This window comes from Erinaceus europaeus, chromosome 15 (genome assembly GCF_950295315.1).
Source record: "Erinaceus europaeus chromosome 15, mEriEur2.1, whole genome shotgun sequence".
Taxonomy (NCBI): domain Eukaryota; kingdom Metazoa; phylum Chordata; class Mammalia; order Eulipotyphla; family Erinaceidae; genus Erinaceus; species Erinaceus europaeus.
In genome coordinates, this window is record NC_080176.1 from 22,098,772 (window position 1) to 22,124,669 (window position 25,898).

Genomic DNA, 25,898 nt, shown 5'->3' on the forward strand with positions numbered 1-25,898 from the left:
TAATTCTGGGTGGAAGAAAGCAACAATTTGAAGGCTTCCCCTGTTTTTCCCTCCAGCTTCTCTGTAGCTAGGCACCTTTCTCATCTAATAACTTTCCAAAATGATGGAGTAGATCAAGTTTCTGTTTCACCCCCTAACTGAATAGAGCACAGAAGAGGGAAAGGTAAAACTGTACACACAGCCCCAAATTTCTCTCCCAGGAACCTAAGCTCTATAAGTGTATGAAAAAAACATGAACGGTTGGAAAGAAAATTGAGGTAAAATAACATAATTGAGAAAAGCTGCATAATCAGTGTCCCGGCTGGAGCTGAAATGCCAAGGAACCTTGGTGCTGGGAAAATGTCCATGTACTGGAATGGAAGCTCTGCCTTAGAGGTGACTTGAAGGGACGGTGACTCTGGGCTGGGGGGGGGGGGTGTCTGGGAAGGGTTCTGGCCTCCCAGGTATTAGCTTTCCAGAACTGTCTCCACAAACATCAGAGGACCAACAGGAGTGCACTTTCTCAAAGTTCTGCAGTCTCAGAGTCTGTGATGCCACAGGGCCACTTCTAAAGCCCTTCTCTTCAGTGGTGCCCTTTGCTGGGTACCCCCGCATTCCCTTTGTGTATTTCATGACCACTTATTGTCTCTGTGTACTTCAAATTTCCCTGTGGGGGAGCCACTTGGAGGGGACACATAGGGGGAACCTTGTGGAGAGGACCACCTGGAGGGGCTACATAGGGGAACCATATGGGAGAGCCACATGAAGGGGTCACATGGCAGAACCACATAGGGGTCACAATGGGGAGCCACATGGAAGGTCCATGTGAGTGTGCTACATAGAAGAGCCACATGGAAGGGCCAAGCAGGGGAGCCACATTCAGGGGCCACCTGGGGAGCCACATGGATGAAGTCTGTTATGTAGCCCTTATTGAAGCCAGCGTGCCAGCAATGCCCACTCAGACTCCATCGCCAAGTGGAGCATCCCCACCTTCCCCACACTGAACTCCACGACCCCCAGAGCTTAGGACCATAGCAACAGGATTGTTCTGCACCTCATTTTGGGGTGACAAGACTCAAGCCAAAACAGAGCTAGTCATACATTCACCTAAATTCGGTCAGCTGTCGAATGACAGGGCCAGATGAAACACCACCCTCACAATACCCACTCTGCACAGAGTTCAACTTCCCATCTGCTGTGCACTGCACCCTGCTCTGGGTGTGGGGCGATGCCCCCTGCACAGAGCTCCAGGGGACAGCATGAGGATGGGCACCTTGGCACTACTAGAACCTTCTCCAAAGGGCATTGTCTTGGAGAGGTGACAGAGAGGGGCCAAGTACCCCAGGCAGGCAACCGAGTTTAACAGGTGGTCACAGAAGTCAATCACCTCTCTCTTCCTCTCTTTCTTTTTTTTAAATTTTTTATTTTATTTGTTATACAACAAATAATTTTTAAAAAATCTTTAAAGTAAAAATAATAAGCTCACCAAACCAGTGATTTCTATAGCAAAGTTCTGCTTGTTGAAGTGGGCAGTGTGCATGTATCTGAGGAAGGTCCCTAGTCTCCGGAAACTGCGTGGCACCTCCACTTCTTTTTTTATTTTTAATATTTATTTTATTTATTTATTCCCTTTTGTTGCCCTTGTTGTTTTATTGTAGTTATTATTGATGTCGTCGTTGTTGGATAGGGCAGAGAGAAATGGAGAGAGGAGGGGAAGACAGAGAGGAGGAGAGAAAGACAGACACCTGCAGACCTGCTTCACCGCCTGTGAAGGGACCTGCCTGCAGGTGGGGAGCCGGGGGCTCGAACCGGGATCTGACGCCGGTCCTTGAGCTTAGCGCCACCTGCGCTTAACCCGCTGCGCTACAGCCTGACTCCCTCTTCCTCTCTTCCTCTCTCTCTCTCTCTCTCTCTCTCTGTTGGTAAGTATATGTACTTCAATTATCTATATTCTGCATGTGAGCAAAACCATCCACTATTTTTCTCTTTCACCTCCATACTTACTTCACTAAGCATAATCATCTGTCCCATCCATTTTGCCCCAAAGGATGAAATAGTATTTTTTAAAAATTATCATTATTTATTTATTGGATAGAGACAGAGAGAAATGGAGGTGGGATGAGAATAGAGAAGGAGAGAGACAGAGAGACACCTGCAGCCCTGCTTCACCCCTCTCGAAGCTTTCCCCCTGCAGGTAGGGATGGGGCGGCGGGCTCGAACCCTGGTCCTTGCTCACTGTAACACGTGCGCAACCACCTGGTCCCTGCAATATCATTTCAGAGTAGTTCTCTCTTTACTATACTTGCCATAAATCCTTTGTCCCATCATCTCTTGATGGGCACTTAGGTCTTGGCTGTATCACTGATACAGGGCTAAGAGAACCCCTCTCAGAAGGTCCTGGAAGCGCTTTCTCTTTTCACACAGTTCCGGTGGCTGAGGTCTCTCTCCCAGCCTGCTGTATGGCCAGTTCAAGGCCAGAGTTCAGTGAGTAGGTGCTGGAAGGGATGGAGGGATGAATGAGCCCTGAGCCCCAGGGGTCACAGGGCAAAGCCAGGGAGGGCTTGTCCAGAGGTCCAGAGGCCTTGTGCTGGCCCCAGCCCTGCGGCCAGACCCTTCCAGACTCCCTGGTGGGGGCAGATGCCCGAGCTGGTGACCAGGTGTTGGTCTGGGACTAAGGATGCCTCATCACACAGGTTTCTAGCTCTGAGAGAGCTTTAAGGAAAGCTGTAAGTCTGGGGAGTCCTGGGGAGCTACTCATACTTCCTCACTCAACAGGAGTGTTTTTCAGGAGAGTTTAGCTCCCCCTGAAAGATCTCAGGAACTCAGTGGGTGCTATGGTCACCAAAGCACAACTCCCCCTTGGGATCAAAGGCAGCACCTGGCGGCTCATTAGTGGGTTGCCAGGCAACAGAACAAAGGTGAAGCAGCGGCTGGGCTCGCAGCTGGCAGGGAGGTGCCAGGGCACGGGCATCCAGAGGGCAGGCTGCTCTTAGAACCCACAGCCCAAGACAGAGCGTTCCCAGCGGGTACTCTGGCCCTGGGCAGAAGGCCTGCCAGCCCCCTAGTGCATGGTTCCTGCTGCAACTTGACCTCTAATGGGATCAGGGAATATTTTTTCTCAGAAGAACCTCCTGAGAGCCCAGGAGAGCACACCTCTTAATGAGTTGTGCGTCTTAATGAAATGGCAATAGGCTTTTTACAAGAGTAAGCTCTATTTGTTTATTTTTTATTTTAGTATTAAATTCACAGTCACATCCTTAAAATTTAAAAAGTAGTGGGAAGCATATAATCCCACGTCTCCAGAAAGAAATCGGATTAAAGTCTGGCATCTCCCCTCCTGGAAAAAAAAATAAAGTTAACATAAATGGGATTATTTTCTCTATATCTATATACTTGCTCCATCATCTTAGAGGAGAACACTTGGCTGAATAAAGCTAGCATCTCTGCACCAATCCTTCCAGCTTCCCTTCATTCTCTTAGCGGCTGTGCAGGAGTTGGTGGTGTGGATAAACCCTTTGTACTTCATCTCCCCACCTGGGCCGCCGGCTGTTTTCCACTCCCCCGGTTACTAGGGCAGTTGTGGCGGAGGGTCTCCAGCACACGCCCCTGCACTCGTGAGGTGGATTAGCTGCATCAGAGACAGATTTTATTGGTAGTTGTTTAATTTTTTTCCCTCCACGGTTATTGCTGGGCCTCTGTGAATCCACTGCTCCCGGTGGCCATTTTTTTCATTTTACTGCAAAGGATGGAGAGAAATTGAGACAGGAAGAGGAGATAGGGAGAGAGAAAGATAAACTCTTGCAGACCTGCTTCACTGCTTGTGAAGCATCCCCTCCCCCCACCCACAGGTGATGAGTTGGGGGCTCAAACCAGAGTCCTTGTGTGGGTCCTTGCACTTCATACTATGTGTCTTTAACTGGGTGCCCCACTGCCTGGCCCCCTTAGTAGTTATTTAAGATTTCTTCTTCCTTCCTTCTCTCTCTCTCTCTCTCTCTCCTTTTTTTTTTTTTCCCCAGAGCACTGCTCAGCTCTTGTGCAGAGGATTGAATTTGGGACTTTGGAGCCTCAGGCATGAGAGTCTATTTGCATAACCATTATGCTATCTACTCTTGCCATTATTTAAGATTTCTTCACAGAGTTAAATGACAGTTTAATACTTTCATACCTTTGTGTGTGCAGCGTGTGCAAGACTGCACCCACCATCAAAGATCCTATGTCAGTGTTGTCCTTTCCCACATTGACCACAATCCTCACAAAGCCTGAAGGAGTTTGGTGACCAGTTCTCTTTTGCAAGTTCACATGCTTTAGTGAGCTGTATCTCACACATGGTGAAGCCATCTGGTAGCTGCAAAGACATGGCTACTTAGAGTTCAACTGTGGATCAAGCGTCTTTCTCCAGAATGTCTACGGAGTTACACGCCTTCCCTCACTGACAGGGAAAGCTTCTTTCCCAGGAGCACCCGGTTAAGCGTGCACAGTACTAAGAGCAAGGACCTATGCAAGGACTTGGGTTTGAGCCTCCGGTTCCTCACCTGCCACGGGGATGCTTCACCAGTGGTGAAGCAGGTCTGCAGGTGTCTCTCTGTCTCTGTCCCTCTCTGTCTCCCCATCTCTCTCAATTTCTCTATGTCCTATCCAATAAAAAATGGCCTCCAGGAGCAGTGGATTTGTAGTGCTGGCACAAAGCCCCAGTGATAACCCTGGGGGCAAAAAAAAAAAAGAAAGGAAAAACAAACAAACAAAAACTTCTCTCACAAGCCTTCTCTAACTCCTACCATTTTGTTGGTTTGTACATATTGTTACATGTCCAATTTAGTTGTTAATTTTTCATTTCTTGGACCTGTTTCTTTGACTGGACATTCTTCTTTAAGATTTATCTTTTTAGTTATCTTTTTATTTATTTGTTGTTGGATAGAGAAGGAGAGAGACAGAGAGATACTTGCAGCCCTGCTTCACAACTCATGAAGCTTCCCCCCTTAAGGGGGCTTGAACCCAAGGTCCTTGAGCACTGTCATGAGTATGCTTAACTAGGAACACCACCTGGCCCCTAAGATTTCTTTCTTTCTTTACTTATTTTTGTTCTCACTGGGGCTTCACTGCTCTGGACTAACTTTTTTTTAAAAAATATTTATTTTATTTATTTATTCCCTTTTGTTGCCCTTGTTGTTTTATTGTTGAAGTTATTATTGTTGTTGTCGTTGTTGGATAGGACAGAGAGAAATGGAGAGAGGAGGGGAAGACAGAGAGGAGGAGAGAAAGATAGGCACACCTGCAGACCTGCTTCACCGCCTGTGAAGCGACTCCCCTGCAGGTGGGGAGCCGGGGTTCGAACCGGGATCCTTATGCCGGTCCTTGTGCTTTGCGCCACCTGTGCTTAACCCGCTGCGCTACAGCCCGACTCCCCTGGACTAACTTTTTTAGATAAGTAGAGAGACAGAGGAGAGAGGGAGAGACACCATAGCACTGAAGTTTCCCCAGTGCCATGGGGACTAGGTTCAAATCTGGGTGGCATATCAGATAAAGCAGGCACCCCATTCCCAGGTGAGTTATCTCACCAGTCCAAAGATTTAGTTTCATCAATTTGAAGAGGGACTAGAGCACCAGGCGTCTGTGAAGCTGGGGGTCATACTTGGAAGCTCGGGCACGAGAGTTGTGTGCTCGGAGTGCTGAGCCAGCCGTCAGCCCACTGTCTCTACTCCCCTGCCCCTTTATGTCTGACCAGGGCAGGTCCTGTGGGCAACCACTTTGCCATCTCCCTGTGCTAGTTCCCTTTGGCTCTTCTTCCAGAGAAGATTGCTCAGCCTCTTCTTCTTGGCGACTTAAGGGCTACTTCCATACAAAGAACTCTCTTTCGCTGCTTCTTTCTCTTGATACTTTTTTTCCCCCTGTGGTGCCATAAAGATGTTTTGACTTTTAATGTGTATTTCCTTGAGTTTCTTGACATTTTCCTTTTACACTAAAACAGTTTATAATTCTATCATTAAAAATAAGCCTTCCCTTTTATCTCATGGTCATCAAGGACAGGGAAATGGGAAGAGGAAAAAAAAAAAACCGGAATAAAGTCAGAAAGGCAGAGAATGAAAGAACTAAGTTTATCTGGTCAACTAAATCCCCAGGAATTAGAAAGGAATTAGTGATTCTCAGACTAGTGATTCATGGGACCACATGAATTCCTTGGGTGGTCGTGTTAAAAATGTAGGTTTTGGCTGGGTGGTGGCACACCTGGTAGAGTGCACGTGTTACAATGCACAAGGACCCAGGTTCGAGCCCCCAGGTCCCCACCAGCAGGGGAGAAGCTTTGTGAGTAGGTGTCTCTCTCCCTCTCTAGCACCTCCTTCCCTCTCGATTTCTGGATGTCTCTATCAATAAATAAAGATAATAAAAAAATTAAAACCAAATGTAGGTTATGATTCAGTATGTCTGGGGCTTGCCTTAAAATCTATACTTCTGTTTTTCATTAGTTTTATTTATTTTTGAAAGGGAGAGAGAGAGAGGGAGAATGACAGGGAGAGGGAGGCAGAGAGAGAGAATACCCTAGGAGTATGATTCTGGTGCAGGTGATTCCAGGATGAAACTTGGCCTCATATTTGAACGCTTTGCCCACTGTGCCACACCCCTGTTGTGAAGAGTCTGCACTTATGTTTTAAAAATATTTATTTATTCCCTTTTGTTGCCCTTGTTGTTTTATTGTTGTTATTGATGTAGTTGTTGTTGGAGGTCTGGAGTAGTCAGACTTTGCTGAGCGTGAGGGGGAGAACTGTGGTCTCAGTAGTGAACTTAACATCCCTTGAATCTTTTGTGTTGAAAACTCCTTTTATCGAGGGGGAAAAAAATCTTAACTTCATATTGTAAAAAAGGAGACAGTCATAGTTCATGTGTAAAAGGAAAAGAAGTCAGCTTTCTTGGAGTGTAACTCCCTGCCATATGGCCTCTGAGAACACATAGCTAAAAGTCTTGAAACTCGAACATGCAAATATAAAATGTTCACTGTGTGAGATCTTCTCATGGCTTGGCTAAAATCCACTGAAGAAAGTGAATTTCTATGAGGGCAGAAATTCTCCAGGCTCCCCCCCCCCCCCCCACACACACCGTATTATAAAGGTGCTTCTTGACTTTTTTTTTTTGAGAAAGAATAGAGGTCTAAGCACATCCCAAGACAGTCATCTGATGAGTTGTGTGAAAGGCAGTTTAGTCTGGTGGAGAATACCAGGAAGTTATGGCCCCTTGGAATATACCTAAAATAGACTTGCTAGCTTCTTCTGATATGAAGACCCACAGTTCCATCTGCTCTATTCTTACTTTAAGGTTCCTGTTTACTAAATATTTTGTTCTGACTTATATTTCACCACCTTTTAGCCACCGAGTTGCAGATGCTACCCTGATGCCAACCTGACCTCTCTGGAAAGACGACCTCAGCAATGTATCTTGGAACCTCAACTCCCCGGAGCCCTATCCCACTAGGGAAAGACAGAAACAGGCTAGGGGTGTGGATCCATCTGCCAACACCCATGTCCAGCCGAGAAGCAATTACAGAAGCCAGAACTCCCACCTTCTGCACCCCATAATGATCCTGGGTCCATGCTCCAAGAGGAATAAAGAATAGGGAAGCTTCCAATGGAGGGGATGGGACACAGAACTCTGGTGTTGGGATCTGTGTGGAACTGTACCTCTGCTATTCCACAATCTTGTTAATCATTATTACATCACTAATAAAAATGAAAAATATTAAAAAAAATAGGACTCTGGAGAGCTGGCTTCGGTTCTGGCTTCAGCACAGCTGTCTTCCATGTACTAAGCTCCCCTGGTGTGGCTCCTCCAACCCAGCCCTAGCCTGGAGATAAAACTAGAGCCTCTCTTGCCTGGATGACAGTGGAACAGAATTGTCCCAGGGCTCTCTGGACCTCTTGGCGCGGCAGAGCTGCCAACGCACGCCTCTCTGCCTCAGTCCACAGCCTCATTTCCCGCTGCCAACCTCCAGGCAAGCTTCCACTAAGCTTTCTCTCAGCAGCAACAGGGTTCTGGGAATCTTTGTGTCCTGCGGTCAGAAGCTGCCCAGGCCCTTTTCTGCCATGCCGGCTCTGGCTCTGAAGGGCACTTGGCGTTGCAGTTGGACTGGAACGCAGGCGCAAAGTGGAACGCAGACCAGACTCAATAGTCTGGGCCGTGCAGCCAGGGGACTCGGGGACCAGTCCTTGGTCCCAGTGGCAGCACGAGGGCTGTGAGCACCTGCCCACGGGGGGCAGCCAGACACCGGCACCAGCACAGATGCTGGCCTTTCTTGCTGCCCCCAAAGCAGACAGAAGCAGCGCTCCCCGGGCCGATCCCACACAGCAGTTGGTTCAGAGAGCAGGCGCCATTGTTGGGCTGTTCACACTGGTATCTGAGTCTTCACACATTGGGGTTTGCCCCTGTGAGTTGCACCTCACTTTTCCTGGCTCCTAACACTATGCAGAAAGGGGGGTGCAGGGCAGCCTCTTGGCCCCCCATGCCTCCACAGATCTGGCACAGCACCCACTGCCTTCATCCTTAGGCCTTGGTTTCCCCATCCTCCCTTCACGGAGTCATGTCCCGGGCCCGAGGTCTCAGCTGCCAGCTCCCGCCCTGGTTGGGTCAGCACCCAACGAGCTTGCGTCCAGTGGCAGGATGACATGATCCCTCAGTCTTCACATGCCCTCGGGGGCCTCCAGGCCACCTGCCAACAGGCCTTCACAGCCCAGCCCTCCTCTCAGCCCTCCTCCCAACCTCAGGGGGCTTATTCACCCCATAAAGTCCACTAATGCTTCCCACATGCTGCAGCTGGGGCACACCCACTCCACCAGCCAGGAGTGCCTCACCCGCCTGGACTCCCTGGGCCCTGGATGTCCTCACCCCTTTCTAAGAGACTAAGAGATCCCTCCTCCTAAGAGACCCTCCCACCTTACAGACCTCCACCTCAGAGATGCTTCCTCCTAAGAGACCCTTCCACCTCAAGATCCCCACCTCAGAGATACTCCCTCCTAAGAGACACTCCCATCTCAGAGACCCTTCCTGTTCAGAGACCTGTGCCTTTCAATTTAAAGACCCCTGCCCCAGAAGGCCTCCCCTCAGAGACACTCCCCTGGAAGTGCCATCCTGCCTTAGCTCCCCTTCCCCTGGAAGATTCTTAGCAGTCATGTCTCCCAACCCTTAGAGATCTTTCCATTTGAGAACCTTCCCTTTGGAGACTCTTGCTCTCAGAGACACTTCCCCTTGCAGATTATAAGACCCTTCCTTTGGGAGTGTTCCTCCTTGGAGTCCCTCCCCCTTGGGGGTCCTGCCTCACCCCTCGCACCCCAGGGCGTGGAGCAGCCATCACTGAGGTCCCTGAAGAGTGTCGCCTTTGCACCCTGGGGTGCCTTCAGCCAGGAGTCAGAGCCTGGGAGGCTGAGCCAGTGGCCACCTGTCCCCTACAACCTGACCACGTCCCCATGACCCACTACCCTTCTGACCACCAGCCCCCAGCCACCTGCCCCATGCCCCCATGACTCTCTGCCTTCTGACCACCTGCCCCTGCCTGTCTGCCTCCTGCCTCCGTACCCCCTACCGCCTGCCCCGTCCCCTTCCCTTGCCCCGCTCCTGTCTCTGTCCCCTCCCCTGTCTCTGTCCCCGCCCCTGTCTCTGTCCCCGCCCCCTGTTCTGTCCCCGCCTCCTGTTTCTGTCCCGCCCCCTGCCTACACCGCCGGGCTCCTGCTCCCGCTCCCTCGGATGATGCCGCAGTGTCGCCGCGGGGCTCTAGGGGGCGCGGGCAGCCGCGCGAGCCGGCGGGCCGGGAGCGAAATTCCAGGCGGGCGGGCGCGGCGGCGGCAGGCGGGTCTGGAAGCGGGGGCGGGGCCCGAGCGATCGCCCCGCCTCCCAGGACCGCCCCGGCCAATCAGCGCCTGGCGGCGGGCGCGGCGGGCGGCGCGTGCGGCCGGGCTGTGAATGGGCGGCGGCGCGGCGGCGGGCGAGCGGCGGCCGCGCGGGCGGGCGCACTTTCTCCTCAGAGCCGGGCGGCGGCGGCATCTCAGCGGGACCGTCGGAGACGCGGCGCGGGCCGCCGCCTACAACTTGTGCGGGGCCGCGGAGGCCTGGGGGCGCCGGCATGGCCCGCGGCGGCTCGTCGGGCCCTCGAGCGTCTAGGGGAGCCCCGCCGCGCCCCCCGCACCCCCGACCCGACGCGGCGGCGAGGAGGCCGGCGGCTAAGTTGCGCGCGGGCCGGCGCGGGTGGTGGCTGCTGCTGGCGCTGCAGATGCACTGGCTCCGGGCGCGGGCGCAAGGTAGGGGCGCGGGGCGCGGGGGATCGGGCCGGCTGCGAGGCCAGTCGGGTTCACCTCAGCCGAGTGTCCGTCAGCGGGTCCACCTCAGCCCGGGTGCGCCTCATCCGATGCCCCTCAGCCCGACTTCTCCTCAGCCTCATCCCCTCAGCCGACTTCTCACCCTGATCCCACCTCACCCTGGTGCCCCTCAGTCGGATTCCCCTCAGCCCTTGTCCGAGCCCAGCTCCGCTCCCCCTCAGCCTGACCCACCTCACTCGGGTCCCCTTCAACCGGGTTCACTTCAGCCTGACCCCCCTCAGCCGACCTCTCCTCACCCTGATCCCACCTCACCCGGGCGCCCCTCAGCCTCACAGTCAGCCGGCTCCTGCCACTCCCCCAGTTCTGACTCCTCAGCCGTTTCTGACCCACCGGAGCCTTTCTGCCCCTCGGTGGGTTCTGTCCCTGCTCCCTCTCCTCAGCCTGGCGATCGCCCTGCATCACGGGGACCCAGCCGGCTCTGCCCCCCCCCCCCCCCCGCCTGGTTCCGATCCCCGTGCATTCAGGCAGGCTGTCTGCAGCCAAGTTTGGGGGTGCCGTCGCCAGGCCTGCCCTGTGCCCCCTGGAGTCCGCGCAACGATCTGACAGACAGCGCCCGCACCCTCCCCCCCACCCCGTGTTCCCCAGGTTGGTGTTAGGTGGGTGGGATCCTAGAATCGGGTTCCCTGGCGCCCTAGGGCTCCCCCCAAGTTTGTGAGGAAGGCAGAGCCACCTTGTGGGGTCCCCGCTGTCACCCCAGACTTAGTGGAGCCCTGAGCAGCCCCGTGGGGGAGGGCCCCGCATGCACCTCCTCTGGGGACACCCCGGGTGCCTCCTACACAGCCCCCAGGTCCCTGGGGGCTCCCCTCAGTTGCTGGGGCTCCCGGGCTGGGGCTTTAGGAAGCCATTGTGCACAGGGTGGGGGCCTTCCTCCTGCTGGAGGGGGTCCCCAGGGTGCGGCTGCAGGCCCTTGAGGAAAACCTGTCACAGAGGAATGCCTGTGATAAGTCCCCTTCCCGCCCCCAGACAGACAGACAGACACCGCTGTCAGTGAGCTCTGGTGCACTCTGAGGCTTTGTTTGGAGGGAGGCTGTGTGGACTCCTTTGGATCCCTCTTACGCTGAAGACTGCTGGAGGTGATGCTTTGTTTTAAGACGGGAATGTTAATGAAAATATATTAATGTTTGCTAGTGAGGTGCCAAGGCAGTGCCAGCGTTGGTCAGGGTCGGCTGTTTGATTCCTGTCGCCATAAGAACACATGTACAGAGCTTTCAGTGTAAAGTTCCAAATAGGTTGTCACAAATTCTAAATTCATTGACAGCTCTCTGTTCTCCCTGCTCTGTGAAATGTGTAATATATCCATCATTTTTTATATCATATTGAAAATTCATATTACAGGGAGATGTCACCATTTGACAAAAGCTCATGTATCTTGAAAATGAAATTCTGGTGCTGCTGTAGAGATTTCTGATGGGATGATACCAGGGGAATGTATTCTCTTGAATCTTTTCTGATAAAATGTAACGTTCCAAATGGAATACTTGCCACTAAGTTGGATCTGGTCATAAGTGCCCTGTTATTACTTGTAAGCTGGGTGAATGCAGCAACTCCTTCTTTACATTTAAAAGTGTTTTTTCTTACTCTTGTCTTATGAGGTCAGGCCCGGAGACTTTGGGGAGAAAGTGCAGGCCCCGTTGCCCAGTGAAGTGGCCTTGAGTCCCAGAGCCCAAGTGAGGGGCAGGAGCCTAGGTTGGCCACAGTATGAAACACCAGAAGTTCCTAGTGTGACTCTTGTAGCAGGTCTCTTTCCATCTACATCACATGGTGATGCAGATGATAGTTGGTAGACTCTACTTATTGTTAGTGTGTGCATGCACATGCACACATACATGCACATGTGTGCTTCTTCTAGACTCCTATAGAGCCCAGTCTTGAATTTGGAGAAGCATGTGGCACTGCATGCTTCCCTGTGTCATCCCCGGGAGCCAGGCCTGAGCGTGTGAGGAAGAAGCCTTTCAGAAGCATGTGGGTCCCAGTACAGGTCTTGGGCGGGGGTGCTGGAGCCTCAGTGTTCCTGTGGGACTTGGACATCTGTGTCATCCTGGGTGAGGTCGGCACAGCCACACGTGTCGAGCTCACAATGACATCTGCTCTCTTGGGTGCTGAGTTGGGGTTGTTTGCAGTTCTCCTATTCCCCTCTGGTGTTCTTTTTAAAATATTTTTGTTTATTTTTTGGATAGAAACAGCAAGAAGTCAAGAGGGAAGAGGGAGATAGAGAGAGACACCTACAGTACTGCTTCACTGCCCTTGAAGCTTCCCTTCTACAGCTGGGCGCTGGGGGCTTGAACCAGGGTCCTTGAACATTGTAACATGTGCATTCAACTGGGTGCCCCACCCCAGCCCCTGGAGTTCTTTGCTGTCACTTGGAGCCGCAGTGCTCAAGCTCTGCAGATCAGAACCAGCTGGGGCTGTGGTGACCCTGTGCAGGGCCGGGGCCTTTTGTTCTCCAGTGAACCTGACACGCTGGCGGGGGTGTTCTGTACACAACAGGTTTGAGCCCCGCTGATTTTGATGTCTATTTTCCTTCATTCCAGTTGCCTGCTGATTTGCTGGAACATCTCAGCCCTTATTTCTCTAACCCCTTGTCTCTTGGGCTTGTGCACTGTAATCACTGCGGAGCTCTAGGCAACGCTTGAGACCTCACTCTCGTTCCCAGAATTTGTTCGGATTGATTTTAGGTTTGACCTGGGTGTCAAGAGATTAAAATATTCTTCCAGGTGTTTCTTCCCATGTTTGAGAACCATTGTTCTGACCCTGTCATTTAATAAAATGAGACAGCGTGACTCAGTTTCCCCTTTAACCTTGCCCCTAGACTTGTGGTTTCCCTTCATCCCACTTCTAGTGACCTCTGTTTACATTGAAGCTCTTTTTCACTTGGCATGCTTGGTTTTTATGACCCCTGATCTCATCAGCTGCTTGTTCCATTTGACATGGTTGAGCTCCTGCTGTGCGCTAAGCAGTCTGGGATGTGTATTGGAAGCCCAGTGAAGTTTCTGAGTATTATTATCTGGGTCCCCCCTGCTACCCACAAGGTCTCAGGAGGGTTAATTTGTTCATCTAAAAGAAACTCCCTGAGGGGTTCCGGGTAGCTGTATCTTCATGCTGGCCAGTCTCATGATCTCACCCAACTCCCTGCCACCCTTTGCTGGCTTTCCTGCAGCCCAGGCCAGGTCTCCATAGCCTTTCTGCAGCGGTGTGCTGAGAAAGGTTTCTGTTGGGCCCTTATTGCTTCCCGTGGAGTACTTTTCTTCCTTGTAGCCCTTAGACCCGCTTCCTCTCACAACTTGGCCACTAGAGCTTCAGCTGGTCCAGACTAGGCTCTTCTCCAAGGAGTCTTCACAGGGAGCCCCAAGCCGTGCTCAGTCAGTGTGCGGGTGCTACTGCTTGTTTACAGGTGGCAGCTGTGAGCAGTGAGCGCCCTCCAGGCGGCCTTCTGAGAGGCCACCTGTGCTTGACCTTTCCTGACCTTTGCTCTGTGCCAAGCACCGAGTGCCTCACAGGAGGGTTTCTTGCTCTCCAGACAGCTCTGAGGTGGGCAGCGCTTTGTACTCACTGAGCTGTGAGCTCCTCGGCCCAGGCCTCAGGACTAGTCATGGTGGAACAGAGTGGAAAGCAAGCATCTGGGTGCTCAGTCTTCTTGAGGAGAGGGGCCGCCATGGGGTGGGAGCTACACCGAGCGACACTGAAAAGAATGGGTCACCGCACTGTTTCAGGCTACCGTTTTTGCTTTATTCTTCCAGTGGACAAGCAACACAAGTTTTATTAGTCAAATTGGAAAAATGGAGAAATCTACACGCACGTCTTCTTCCATAGGAAAGTAATTCTTGCTGTTTTGGTGCTTTCCTTTCCCAGTTTTGTGTTTTTTAAATAATATAGTTGTCAGATTCTACTGATCATGGGTTGTGACAGCCCGTTAGCCGATTTGACCACCCCAGTATTGACTAGTAGGTGTGCACCAAACATTTATTTGAGGAACATTTGGAAAATTCTTTAGTCTGCATTCCAGTGATGCATCTAAGTCCTTTACATGAGCGTGAAGAGGCAGGTTAGTAAGACACAGACCTTTCACCTTGGCTTGCTTCAGCACGTGTCCTTTACCTAACCTTGAGATTAGCTGCATGCTGGAGTCTTCCTCGGGAGGAAGCTTGCTGTGCTCTCAGATGTTGAGGTGAAGCAAAGCGTCACTCTGACAGTTGAGCAGGTGATGAAAGTGGAGCAAGTCAGGTGTTGCAGGTAAATTCTGCTGACCAATTGCTACTGAGACGTTCTTGTTGGGGGACAGATTCGTTTCCGAAGCTGGAGACTGGTAATGCTTGCTGAGTAGGTCTAGAAGAGTGAGTGGGAAAACCTCGAAGCAGGGCTTGAGTGCAGGTGAATGAGCTACCCAAATGTTCTTGGAGGGGCAGGCCCTGGTGGGTTTCTAAAGCAATGATCAGTTCTCAGACTAGCCCTCCACGGCCACGTCTTGGGAGACTGAGGAATACAGGATGGAACTCAGGTTTAAAGATTTGGTGCCAAGATGGGTTAAAGTAGAATTAATTATCTTCAAACAGAGGAGAGGGGCTGATGTTTCACTGTCTGGCTGAATACTCTGTGAGCCATTTTGTTGTAGTGCATTTTTAAATGTCTCCTATATTCTTGTTATTTTGGCTTCAATATTTCTTTTTTTTTCTATTTATTTATTTATTCCCTTTTGTCGCCCTTGTTTTTTATTCTTGTAGTTATTATTGTTTTTGTTATCAATGTCATCATTGTTGGATAGGACAGAGAGAAATGGAGAGAGGAGGGGAAGACAGAGAGGGGGAGAGAAAGACAGACACCTGCAGACCTGCTTCACTGCTTGTGAAGTGACTCCTCAGCAGGTGAGGAGCCCGGGGCTCGAACCAGGATCCTTACGCCGGTCCTTGTGCTTTGCGCTACCTGTGCTTAACCTATTGTGTTACCGCCTGACTCCCGGCTTCAATATTTCTATAAAGTATTTTTCTTAAAGTCTCCTGTACATTTGTAAATCTCTTTTAATAAGAAAGCCATAAGCAATGTTTCCAAGACCCCGAAGAAAGAATGCATTTTGCTAACTGCGACTGGGTATGGTGCCTTTTGCCATCCTGGTGTGCCAACACACATTCATTGAGTTTTCCAGTGAGTCCCTGCAGGGCAAGTCTCCTGGGCCTGTTGACACTGTACCTGAGATCACTCTGGAGAAAGGTATTATTATGGCCACCTTTCAGCTCCTTTCTGTTAACTCTGTTCTTATTGTACCCAAATGGGAACGTTGCTTTAGGAAGTCCTTGTTATTTATGCATTTGCTGTGATCTGCTCTGACAGGCAACACTAAACACCACAGAAACTAATTGTCTCAGTGTGGCCCCAGACTCCCTGTGGTTATTGTGAAGTGAAAATACTTTGGTAGATGTTGGGGTGCCAGCAGACCTGGTTTTTATTTCACTGTGTATCAAGCTTGCAGTATGAGCAAGGCCATTGGCTTTTTTTTTTTTTTTGCCTCCAGGGTTATCTCTGGGGCTCTGTGCCAGCACTATGAGTCCACTGCCTAGAGGTAATTTTTCCCATTTTATTGGATAAGACAGAGAGAAATTGAGAGAGGAGGGAAGATAGAGAGGGGAGACAGAGACACCTGCAGATTTGCTCCACCACTTGTGAAGTGACTCCCCTGCAGGTGGGGAACTGGGGGCTCGAACTGGGATCCTTGCTTTGTACTATGTGTGCCTAACCCAGTGCACCACTGCCCACCCCCCAGTTGTTTAGCTTCTAACTATTTTATCACCTGTAAAAGGAGGGGTCACACTGCATCTTCAAACAGATCCTGCTCTGATTCTCTGCTCATCTGCTGTTGTGTCCCCCCTAACCTTCACCAGACTCTAAGTGTGTCTCCTATTTGGGGGATATCTATTTCCATATGTCTCAGTTCTCAGAACCAAATTCTCTTTAATTTTTGCCAGGGTGTTTACAATGTGGAGACAATGAAGATGCAGTGTAATATTTCTCCTTCGGTGCTGCCTCTAACACATGATGGATTTACTCGGGCCTGAAATGGTTCATGCTCAAAATTTTTGGTTCTGTGAAATGAATTAGTGCCATAATTTATCAGTGTGAGCCTGAAGTTTGGAGAAATAAATTTTCTTAAAAATGTGAGCTGCTTACTTATTGAAGTGACTTGAGGAAGGAAGGGCAAGACTAATTGGAATCACCAGAGGCAATTAACACAGGGAGATGTTTAAAAAGATAGGAAATCATGATGAATCGGAGACTGTTTGTATTTGCTGGACAGTGACCGTAATAACTAAGGAGATCAGTAGATGGTGTCGGTTGAAGTTTCAGTGCTCAGCCTAATGTTATGTTGGCTAATTGCCTTCATTAGGGACTTTCACTTATTAAGTCAAAAGGCCCTTAAAACTAATGCAGGAATTATTTTGCACTTTAACAGGCTTAGCCGGCACTGTGTTGATAGACAGGCAGTATCTTGAGAAGATAACAGCTATCAATTAAATAATCCAGTTTCTTGACAACAGACATGTCAGTCAAGGGAATCTATTAGTTTACTGATCTTTGGAGATTAGCCTGTTGAACATGGACCAAGGCTGTAGTTCCTACAGGGATTTTGGGTTTGCTGTATCTTTTGTTCTTAATTCACCAGGCTAACCTTTAGCTAAGTGAGCTTTAGAGACTGGGCTAGACTCTCAAGCCATGTTATTTGTTCCACTGAGAAAATTAATCTCTGGTTCAGTGTTTCTGTTGCCTTTTCTCCTTTCCCAGAATTCTCCTGTGTATTCCAGACATGATTCCTTATCCTAAGAGGTTGTTTGGAGGCTCTCGAATGTGTAGGCTTGATTTCACAAAGATGAATGATCTTCACGTGAAAAACAAATAGGGAGGTAACTGGAGAATAACTGTGGGGAACCAAAGCAGTGTAGGACTCCCTGGGGACTGCTAGAGGTCGTCTTTATTAAGAAGAATTGGTGGTGGGAATTTTTAAAAAAATATTTATTTATTTATTCCCTTTTGTTTCCCTTGTTTTATTGTTGTAGTTATTATGTTGTCGTCATTGTTAGATAGGGCAGAGAGAAATGGAGAAAGGAGAGGAAGACAGAGATGGGGAAAGACAGACACTTGCAGACCTGCTTCAATGCTTGTGAAGTGACTCCCCAGCAGATGGGGAGGCGGGGGCTTGAACTGGGATCCTTACACCAGTCCTTGTGCTTTGCACCATGTGCGCTTAACCCACTGTGCTACCGCCCGACTCCCTGGTGGTGGGAATTTTACAAAACCAAGTAGGCTTCTTCAAACACACTCTAGATTTGGTCCAGCCTCTCATAGACAGAGGAGCGTGAGCACCTCCATGATGGTGTTGCCAGCAGCAGCTTCTCTTCAGTTTGTTCTGCACTTGTGGGTTTCTCATGAAAGAGAGCCCCTTTCTGGTGATCTTTAAGTAAATCTATTTATTTGTTAGGAAAGAGAAAAATTGAGAGGGGAAGGGGAAGAAGATGAAAAGACATCTGCAGCATTGCTTCACCACTTGTGGGGCTCCCCCCTTGTGGGTATCGGGGACTTGAACTCATGTCTTTGCACATTGTAGTGTCACCCAGTTGTACCACTGTCTGGTCCTTGAAAGACAGTCTGTTTTAAAGTGAAAGTTACTTCTGTTTTCTTTCGCTGTAGGTGTTAGATGTGAGGCGACAGAAGAGGAGGTTTTGATGTTGTGGACCGAGTCTTTGTGTAGGGTGGGTGTCAGTGTTGTTTCAATACACAAACCAGCAGATGGCAACAAAAAGGGTCGGGATATGATATAGTCTGTAGTTTCCACAGCTGACTTTTCTCCTTCTATAGCATATAACTTTTCAGAATTCTTACACAGTATGTGAGGGGATTTTATACTACCTAACTGTGCAAGTCAGAGCTAGGAAAGAGAACAGTGATAATGTGTTCTAGAAAGAGGGGTTTTATTGACACATGTGTGTGTACAAACAGTTCCCAGAGGGAGTGACTTTCCAAGGATGCAACTTTATTTTTATTAGCATACAGTCGTGCTTTTACTCTCATTTGTTTTTACCCAGCATCTGGATAGCTCTACAGTAAGCACTGATGCTTTGCAGAACATAAAAGAGAGCATGGTTCAAAGCCTGCAGCGCTTTATATAACACCTTTGAACGGAGGAGATACACGTGTTTACAAACATTGAATGTATTTATGTATTCTCCAAAGGTGTTCTTACTTTAGAATTTATTTTCACCTTGTAGGCATGCTCCCTTTTTCTAAGCTTGACTCTTAAGGTCTCCAAAGTTTTTTTTTTTTTCCTTGACTCAGACTCTGGGTTACAACCTAGAAATTCAGCCTGAACTATGTCAGAAAAAAAAAAAAGATTTTATTGGATTGTCCCAGGGTGCCGTGGTATAATGATGACCTTGAAACTCTAGGGGTTCAGGATTCAGCTCTGGGTTTGAAAGCTCTCAGGTCCTGTCCTCTTTGCCATGTCTGCTTTTGTTCTCTGTTGGTGTCACTCCTACTGAAAACTGCCTTTTCCCTTGCAACTAAAAGCCCAGTATCACTAGTCTTCATCCCCCAGCTTCAAAGACCCCGAAATAAACAGGGTGAGTGAGACTATGTCTGCCTGCATGGCTGCTCGGTAGAGGCTGTCATTCACCAAACCTCCTCCCTTTGGACAGTATTTTCCTGATTTTGGTCTTGAATATATTAGTGTGAGCTAGCTTTGACAATTCACATAGGGCTGCAGAGGTGTTTATCTGAGCTTTGAAATCAGAGTGGAGGCCTGTGCTTTCGATAAGGACATTTGTGGAGAATATGTATTGTTTAAGAAGCCGGGCTTGATGCAAAGTAAAACTGACTCAGTCAGTTGCTAGCTATGCGTCCCTCGGCTGGCCTCTGGTTGTCTGTAAGGCTTATTCCTCATGCCTGAAATGGGGATAACATCACACCTCCTTCATATAGCTGTTGTAAGACTAGCTGCTGTGATCACAGGTAAGGTGTTTAGCACCTTAGTGCTAGGTATTAGTGAGCCACCGCAGGACACAATTGCTGTGAAATCTGACTTGATTTACTAGACAGGGTAAGGAAGAGACTGAGGGTGGGGATGGATTAGAAAGCGGCTGTGAGCTGGGGGAGTGATGGACTGGAAAGTCAACAGGCAGGGTTGCTGCAGGGAGTCTGTAAGATAAGGGCCAAGGAAAGCCCGGGGCTTGTTGAGGAGGTGGGGAATGGTTATCTTTCTGCCTCTACTTTCATAAGAGTTGGAGAATGACATAGATTTGAAGTTGACTAGAAAACAGAATGGTAGTGAGAATGGACCAACAGGAATCTTCTTGGCCTGTTGAAATTCTCAAGCAGTCAGAGTACCATGAAGGCATTTGGAGTGTGGGGTGACAAAATGATCTTAAAATGCTTTGAGAATATTTATTTTCTCCAATTTGAAAACTGTGCTGGAGGCTGAAAAAAATGTGGGCTGTTGTCATCTGGCAAAATGGTAAGTAATCATCACAATTCTCTGAAGTGATTATTTCATAGTTTCGTGGTTTTTTTTTTTTTTGAGTTTTCTTTCTTTCTTTATTTCTTTCTTTATTTAAGAAAGGATTAATTAACAAAATAATAGGGTAGGAGGGGTACAACTCCACACAATTCCCACCACCCAATCTCCATATCCCACCCCCTCCCCTGATAGCTTTCCCATTCTCTATCCCTCTGGGAGCATGGACCCAGGGTCATTGTGGGTTGCAGAAGGTAGAAGGTCTGGCTTCTGTAATTGCTTCCCCGCTGAACATGGGCGTTGACTGGTCTGTCCATACTCCCAGTCTGCCTCTCTCTTTCCCTAGTAGGGTGGGTCTCTGGGGAAGCTGAGCTCCAGGACACATTGGTGGGGTCTTCAGTCCAGGGAAGCCTGGCTAGCATCCTGATGACATCTGGAACCTGGTGATTGAAAAGAGAGTTAACATACGAAGCCAAACAAGTTGTTGAGCAATCATGGACCCAAAGCTTGGAATAGTGGAGAGGAAGTGTTAGGGAGGTACTCACTGCAAACTCTAGTGTAATCCTGCTTTCAGGTATATATTTTGCAGTAGTTTATAGATACGTGTGAAGATATGCTCTTTCTCACAGAAACTGGTGTATATCTAGGTTATGGGACTTTGTTAGAAAGTGAACCACCTGAGATGAAGTTAGAGTATACTATGAAATGAAAGGTCTCACCCGAGTAATGAAGCTGAAGGGTTGTCATTACACATGTGAAGTCTCTGGACACAGTCTGAAGTGAAGCATGTTGAGGTGGCAATCGTTACGTTGGTTAGGTTGTGATCGGCGGATGCAATATTATTTGATATGGATTGGGAGAGGCATACGGGAAAGTGGGCCCTATCCAAGGGTTCCAGGACTGGGGGAAGTAGGGGCTCTATAGTGGAGATGTGAGGTTCCTGCTGTCTTAGGGTTCAAAGAGACAATTGATAGTTAATGTTATCATCACATTATTTGGTAATTGGGTTAACTTTGAAAAGTTCTTTTGTTAGGGTTTGCTGTACAGTACCCAGTATCTTGTATATAGCTGTGCTATTGGATGTTTCTGATCTACTTGGTCTAGGCTTTTGAGAGAGTCCGCATATCAAATACACAGCCTATATATTAAAAAGATTCAGTTTGTGTTTTGAAAAACTTTGAGACATACAGTTGATTTTCCCCCTCTCATATTAATTAACTAGTGATTTATATGTCTACATTTTGCTAGGAGTGTACATAAACACCATTCCCACCACCAAAAGACTGTGACCCATCCCTCCCACCCACTCCCACCCCCCACTGGCCCAGGAAGCTGCGTGTCTACCCCTCACCACAGGGTTTTTACTTTGGTGCCCTATAGTTTCATGTTTTATGACTACTAGAGACTTCTAGTAACATTGCCAGAGGCTGACAGAGAGGACTTCGCTTCCCAGCCTGCTACAAATGCAGAGAAACTGGACAGCATACAGTAAGAACTAGCATGGGTGTTCCTAAGCCTGATAGCCTAGAAGACCCCTGGCCCTGGAAGTGGAAAGAGATGGCAAAGCCAGGGTGTAGCCTGGGCCGGCTTCAGATTGGGACAGAGGCACCAAGAGCTTGGTTCTTAGGGCTCCAGAGGGATAAATTTATCTTAGGACAGTATTCAGAAGGTTGGGATTGACTCCTGCAAAACACCTTGCAAAGAGAGGGCTGGAAAACTTTGCCCAGTAGCCTCAGGTACCACATAGAAACCTGTGTGTAATTAGGAATAAAAGAGATAAATGTCTATACCCCAAGACAGTACCTCATTTGGGGGTGGGTTAACCTTCAAGCTGGGAAATAAAATAACACAGAGTTTGGTCCAGAGCTGTGGAAATCAGAGGAGTCCTCAAAAGTAAATGTGAAACCATCCCACTGTGCAAATGAAAAGCCTTGTATGTTCATAGAAGAAACAGTTCATGCTAAGGATGAATTTCTATCAAAAATCTGCCAGCCATACAAGGAGATGACTCACTACAAAGGAGAGTCAGAAATGCTGTAAATAGGTGAACTCCTAGGATAGAGGACAGAGGACAGAGCTTGCTTTTTCTTCTTACACACACACACACACACACACACACACACACACACACACACACACACACACACACACCTTTTTACCTTGAATAGAGATAGAGAGACATTTGAAAGGAAGAGGGGAATAGAGAGGGAGAGACAGTTGCAAAACTGCTTCACCACTTGTGAAGCTTCCCCCCCCCCGAAGGTGGGAACTTAAACCTGGGACTTTGAGCACTGTAGTGTATATTCTCAACTAGGTGCACTACTACTCAGTCCCTTTTTCATTTCTTTTCTCAAAAAATATTAGAAATAATTAAGACTGTAATGAAGGCACATCACAGATTACAAAAAGGGCCAAACAGAACTAGAAATGAAATGATGGTCAGTAAGTGAAAGTAACTTCAGTGGACAGGTTAAACAGCTGAGTGAATCTAACTGAAAAGAAAATGGGGAGTCGGGCGGTAGCACAGTGGGTTAAGAGCATGTGGCTCGAAGTGCAAGGACTGACATAAGTATCCTGGTTCGAGCCCCCGGCTCCCCACATGCAGGGAAGTCGCTTCACAAGCGGTGAAGCAGGTCTGCAGGTATCTAACTTTCTCTCCCCTCTCTGTCTTCCCCTCCTCTCTCCATTTCTCTCTGTCCTATCTAACAACGATGACATCAATAGCAACAACAATAATAACTACAACAACAATAAAAACAAGGGCAACAAAAGGGAAAATAAATAAATAAATATAAAAAAATAAAATAAAAAAGAAAATGACTGGCCATTAAGGAGACTTGGGAAATTGCTTAAAATACAGATGGAAAAAGAGATGGAAAAGGGTAGTCTTCTTCTTCTAGCATTTGCCCTTCTTCCGTAGCCAGTCAACAGCGTCAGGTTGAGCCTGATGTCAAGTTTCGAGACCTCCTTTGAATCTGGAGAGGTGGCAGTCGTTGACTATGTGGGTCATAGTCTGTCTGGAGCTGCAGGGGCAGTTCGGGTCGTCTATGGCTCCCCAGCGATGGAACATAGCGGCGCACCGGCCATGGCCTGTTCGATAGCGATTGAGGAGGGCCCAGTCATAACGTGCTAGGTCAAAGCCGGGTTGACGCTTGCAGGGGTCTGTGATGAGCTGTTTGTTCTTGACCTCAGCTGACTGCCAACTCTGTTTCCAAGAGTCTGGAACAGAGAAGTTCAGTGTAGGCGTAGGGGACCAGATTGGGTGACGAGACGTCAAGCGTTGGACAGGGTGGGCGAAGATATCCGCGTATATTGGCAGGTCCGGTTGAGCGTAGACGACCGGGTAGTGGTTAAGATTCATGAACTCTAGAATGAAAAAGTTCTAATTAGCTTCTGTGAGCATCTGGAAAGAGGAAAAAGAAGTGGGAGAGGCACTAGTAGAAGATAATAATGGCTGGGTATTTTCCATGATCAGTCCAAGATCTGAGTTCTTAGGTCCAAAAAAACACAGGGGACCCCAGGCAGAATAGATAAAAACAAATTCATGTCTGGAGACATTTCATGTGAAACACCAGCCAGCAGGACAAAAGGAAACCAGTTTTCAGAATGGCAGAAATTTTATTTGGGGAAGATGAATATGTTCAAAGTTTTGGAGGAAAGAAAACCTGGAATTCTGCATTCACATAAAGTGGGATTCAAGAAGGAGGTAAAGGCTGAGTAGAGAGAGCTAGTGGCACTGGTGTATGTGGTGTTGGGGATGGAACCAGGGAGCTCAGAGCCTAGGGCCTGAAGGTTACTTGCATAACCATTATGCTGTCTTCCCAGTCCTCTTTTGTCTTAATAGATTTTTGCCGGAGGACTACCAACAGATGCACTTGAAGAAGTTTACTGAAGGGAGGAGTGAAATGTTAATAGCGTAATGTGATAGGACGCACTCCGTTATTCCTCTTCATTACTCCAGGCAGAGCGTCGAGAAAAGCGAGGTTTAGCCACTCCAGCTCAGATTCTTCTTTCCCCACTCATATTTCACTTGAGTGGACTGGCTAGTCACAGAATGAGGGCAGCAGAGCTGGCTTTTATTAAGCAAGGACGTGTGTAAGCAGTACAGATAGAGTAAGAAATAAAACTGGGTTCCTGCCTTCTTCATAAAGCTTACTGTTTATGGAGGGAGATGCTGCTGTGCAATTGATGCTCAGTGGTCCTTGAGCCACAGAGACGGAGGACTTGGCAACTAGGGGAGAGCTTAAACAGGGTCTTAGAGGGCTACAAGCAGGCAGGCCATGCAGGAGTCAGGATCCAGATGACTCCTGGGAAGGCAAACATGAAGGGTTTGAGTCGAAAGACACTGAGCACTGGGGAAAGATAGAGCAGGCCGGGGGCATGGATCCACCTGCCAACACCCATGTCCAGTGGAGAAGCAATTACAGAAGCCAGAACCCAACCTTCTAAATTTTGGTCCATACTCCCAGAGGGGTAAGTGTTAGGGGAAGATGACCAGAGGACTCTGAACCCCAACTCTATCAGAAGCCAGAGAGAGAAGAGAAAAAAAGGAAGACATTCGGAAAAAGTAACAAGTGTAGGTGTAACTCAGAAAGGAAGAGAAAGGGAGTCAGGCAGTAGCACAGTGGGTTAAGCGCAGGTGGTGCAAAGCACAAGGACCAGCATAAGGATCCCGGTTTGAGCTCCTGGCTCCTCACCTGCAGGGGCGTCGCTTCACAGGTGGTGAAGCGGTCTGCAGGTGTGTATCTTTTTCTCCTCCTCTCTGTCTTCCCCTCCTCTCTCCATTTCTCTCTGTCCTATCCAGCAACAACGACAACAACAATAACTACAACAATAATAAAAGAACAACAAGGGCAACAAAAGGGAATAAATAAAAAGGAAGAAAAGGCAGGACCATAGAATAAATTGGCAAATATATATATGGATTTATAGAAATAAGAGTCAACCCACATCTGTGACCTTGGGAGAACCACTGCAGTTATCTTATAATTTTTGTAAATCGGGGCCAGGCAGTGGCGCACTTGGTTAAGCACGCACATTACAGTGCGCAAGGATCCAGGTTCAAGCCCCTGGTCCCTACCTGCAGGGGGAAAGCTTCACGAGTGGTGAAGCCAATTGCAGGTGTCTCTCTGTTTCTCTCTCCCTCTCTATCTTCCCCTCTCAATTTCTCTCTGTCTCTATACAATAATAAATAAATAAATAAAACATTAAAAAATAATTTTTGTAAATCAATATTAACTCATTAATAAAAAAAAAACTAAAAGAAAAAAGAAAACAGAAAAGGCCAACTGAGTTGCAAAGATAAAATGACATATGTGAAACAAACCAGTTTGGACTTTGTGGTATTTCAGTTAGGAATCAATTGGTAACAGGTCACAAAAAATACATTTTCTAAAAGTGAAAGAAATTCATGTCTTCCTCAAGGAAACAGTAGCTAAAATAAATTAGATAAAATAAAAAATAAGTAAACCCTCTGCAAAAGAGAAAGACACTGAGTCCCAGAAGTCTAGGCAACTCGATATGAAGATAAAACGGGGAGATAGAGCTCCGTTTCAGGACCGGCACTCTAGCCACCACTCTGAGGGGTGTCCTGGCTGGGGGAAAGTCAGGCATGGGTCTGAGCTTTTAGCTGGATGAAGCGCATGAGAGAAGTCTGGATGCCAGACGGGAAGCAGGGACACGGAAGGAACATGGCTAAGATAGGAAGTCACTTGAGCTGAGGGTAAAGACAGTGAGAATGGGGCACAGGTAGTTCTGAGGCAGCTTGATGTGACTTGATGGCTGTTTCCCACCGACAATCTGAACTTTACAGATTACTCTGGTATGGTGGGTACTGTGGTCTGAAGGACAGAGAGCAGCTTCCACCTCCTGCTGTGCTCTCTGGGGGGAGAGGGGGGACTCAGGCTGCAGACGGAGTTGCAGACTTCATGCACTGAATCAGCTGCCAATGCCATTCAAGAAGATTGTTTTTAAACACCAGTTTCCTCAAAGGCTTTTGGGTTCTTGGTAAATAAATTGTATTTCATTGTAGGGATTATTGGCAATAAAAATAATTTGAAAAAACAGCCAGATCTCAT

The 25,898-nt window shown here is 48.4% G+C and overlaps 1 protein-coding gene across 1 annotated transcript in view; it reads left to right on the forward strand.

Annotated features, from left to right (window-relative positions):
• The first annotated feature begins 9,898 nt into the window (after window positions 1-9,898).
• Window positions 9,899-25,898, forward strand: part of SDK1 (sidekick cell adhesion molecule 1) — a 486,407-nt gene continuing 470,407 nt past the window's right edge. Inside the window, exon 1 of the mRNA XM_060173224.1 lies at window positions 9,899-10,253. Coding sequence (XP_060029207.1) covers window positions 10,079-10,253 — 175 coding nt within the window. The 5' untranslated portion in view covers window positions 9,899-10,078. The remainder of the gene's footprint in view (window positions 10,254-25,898) is intronic.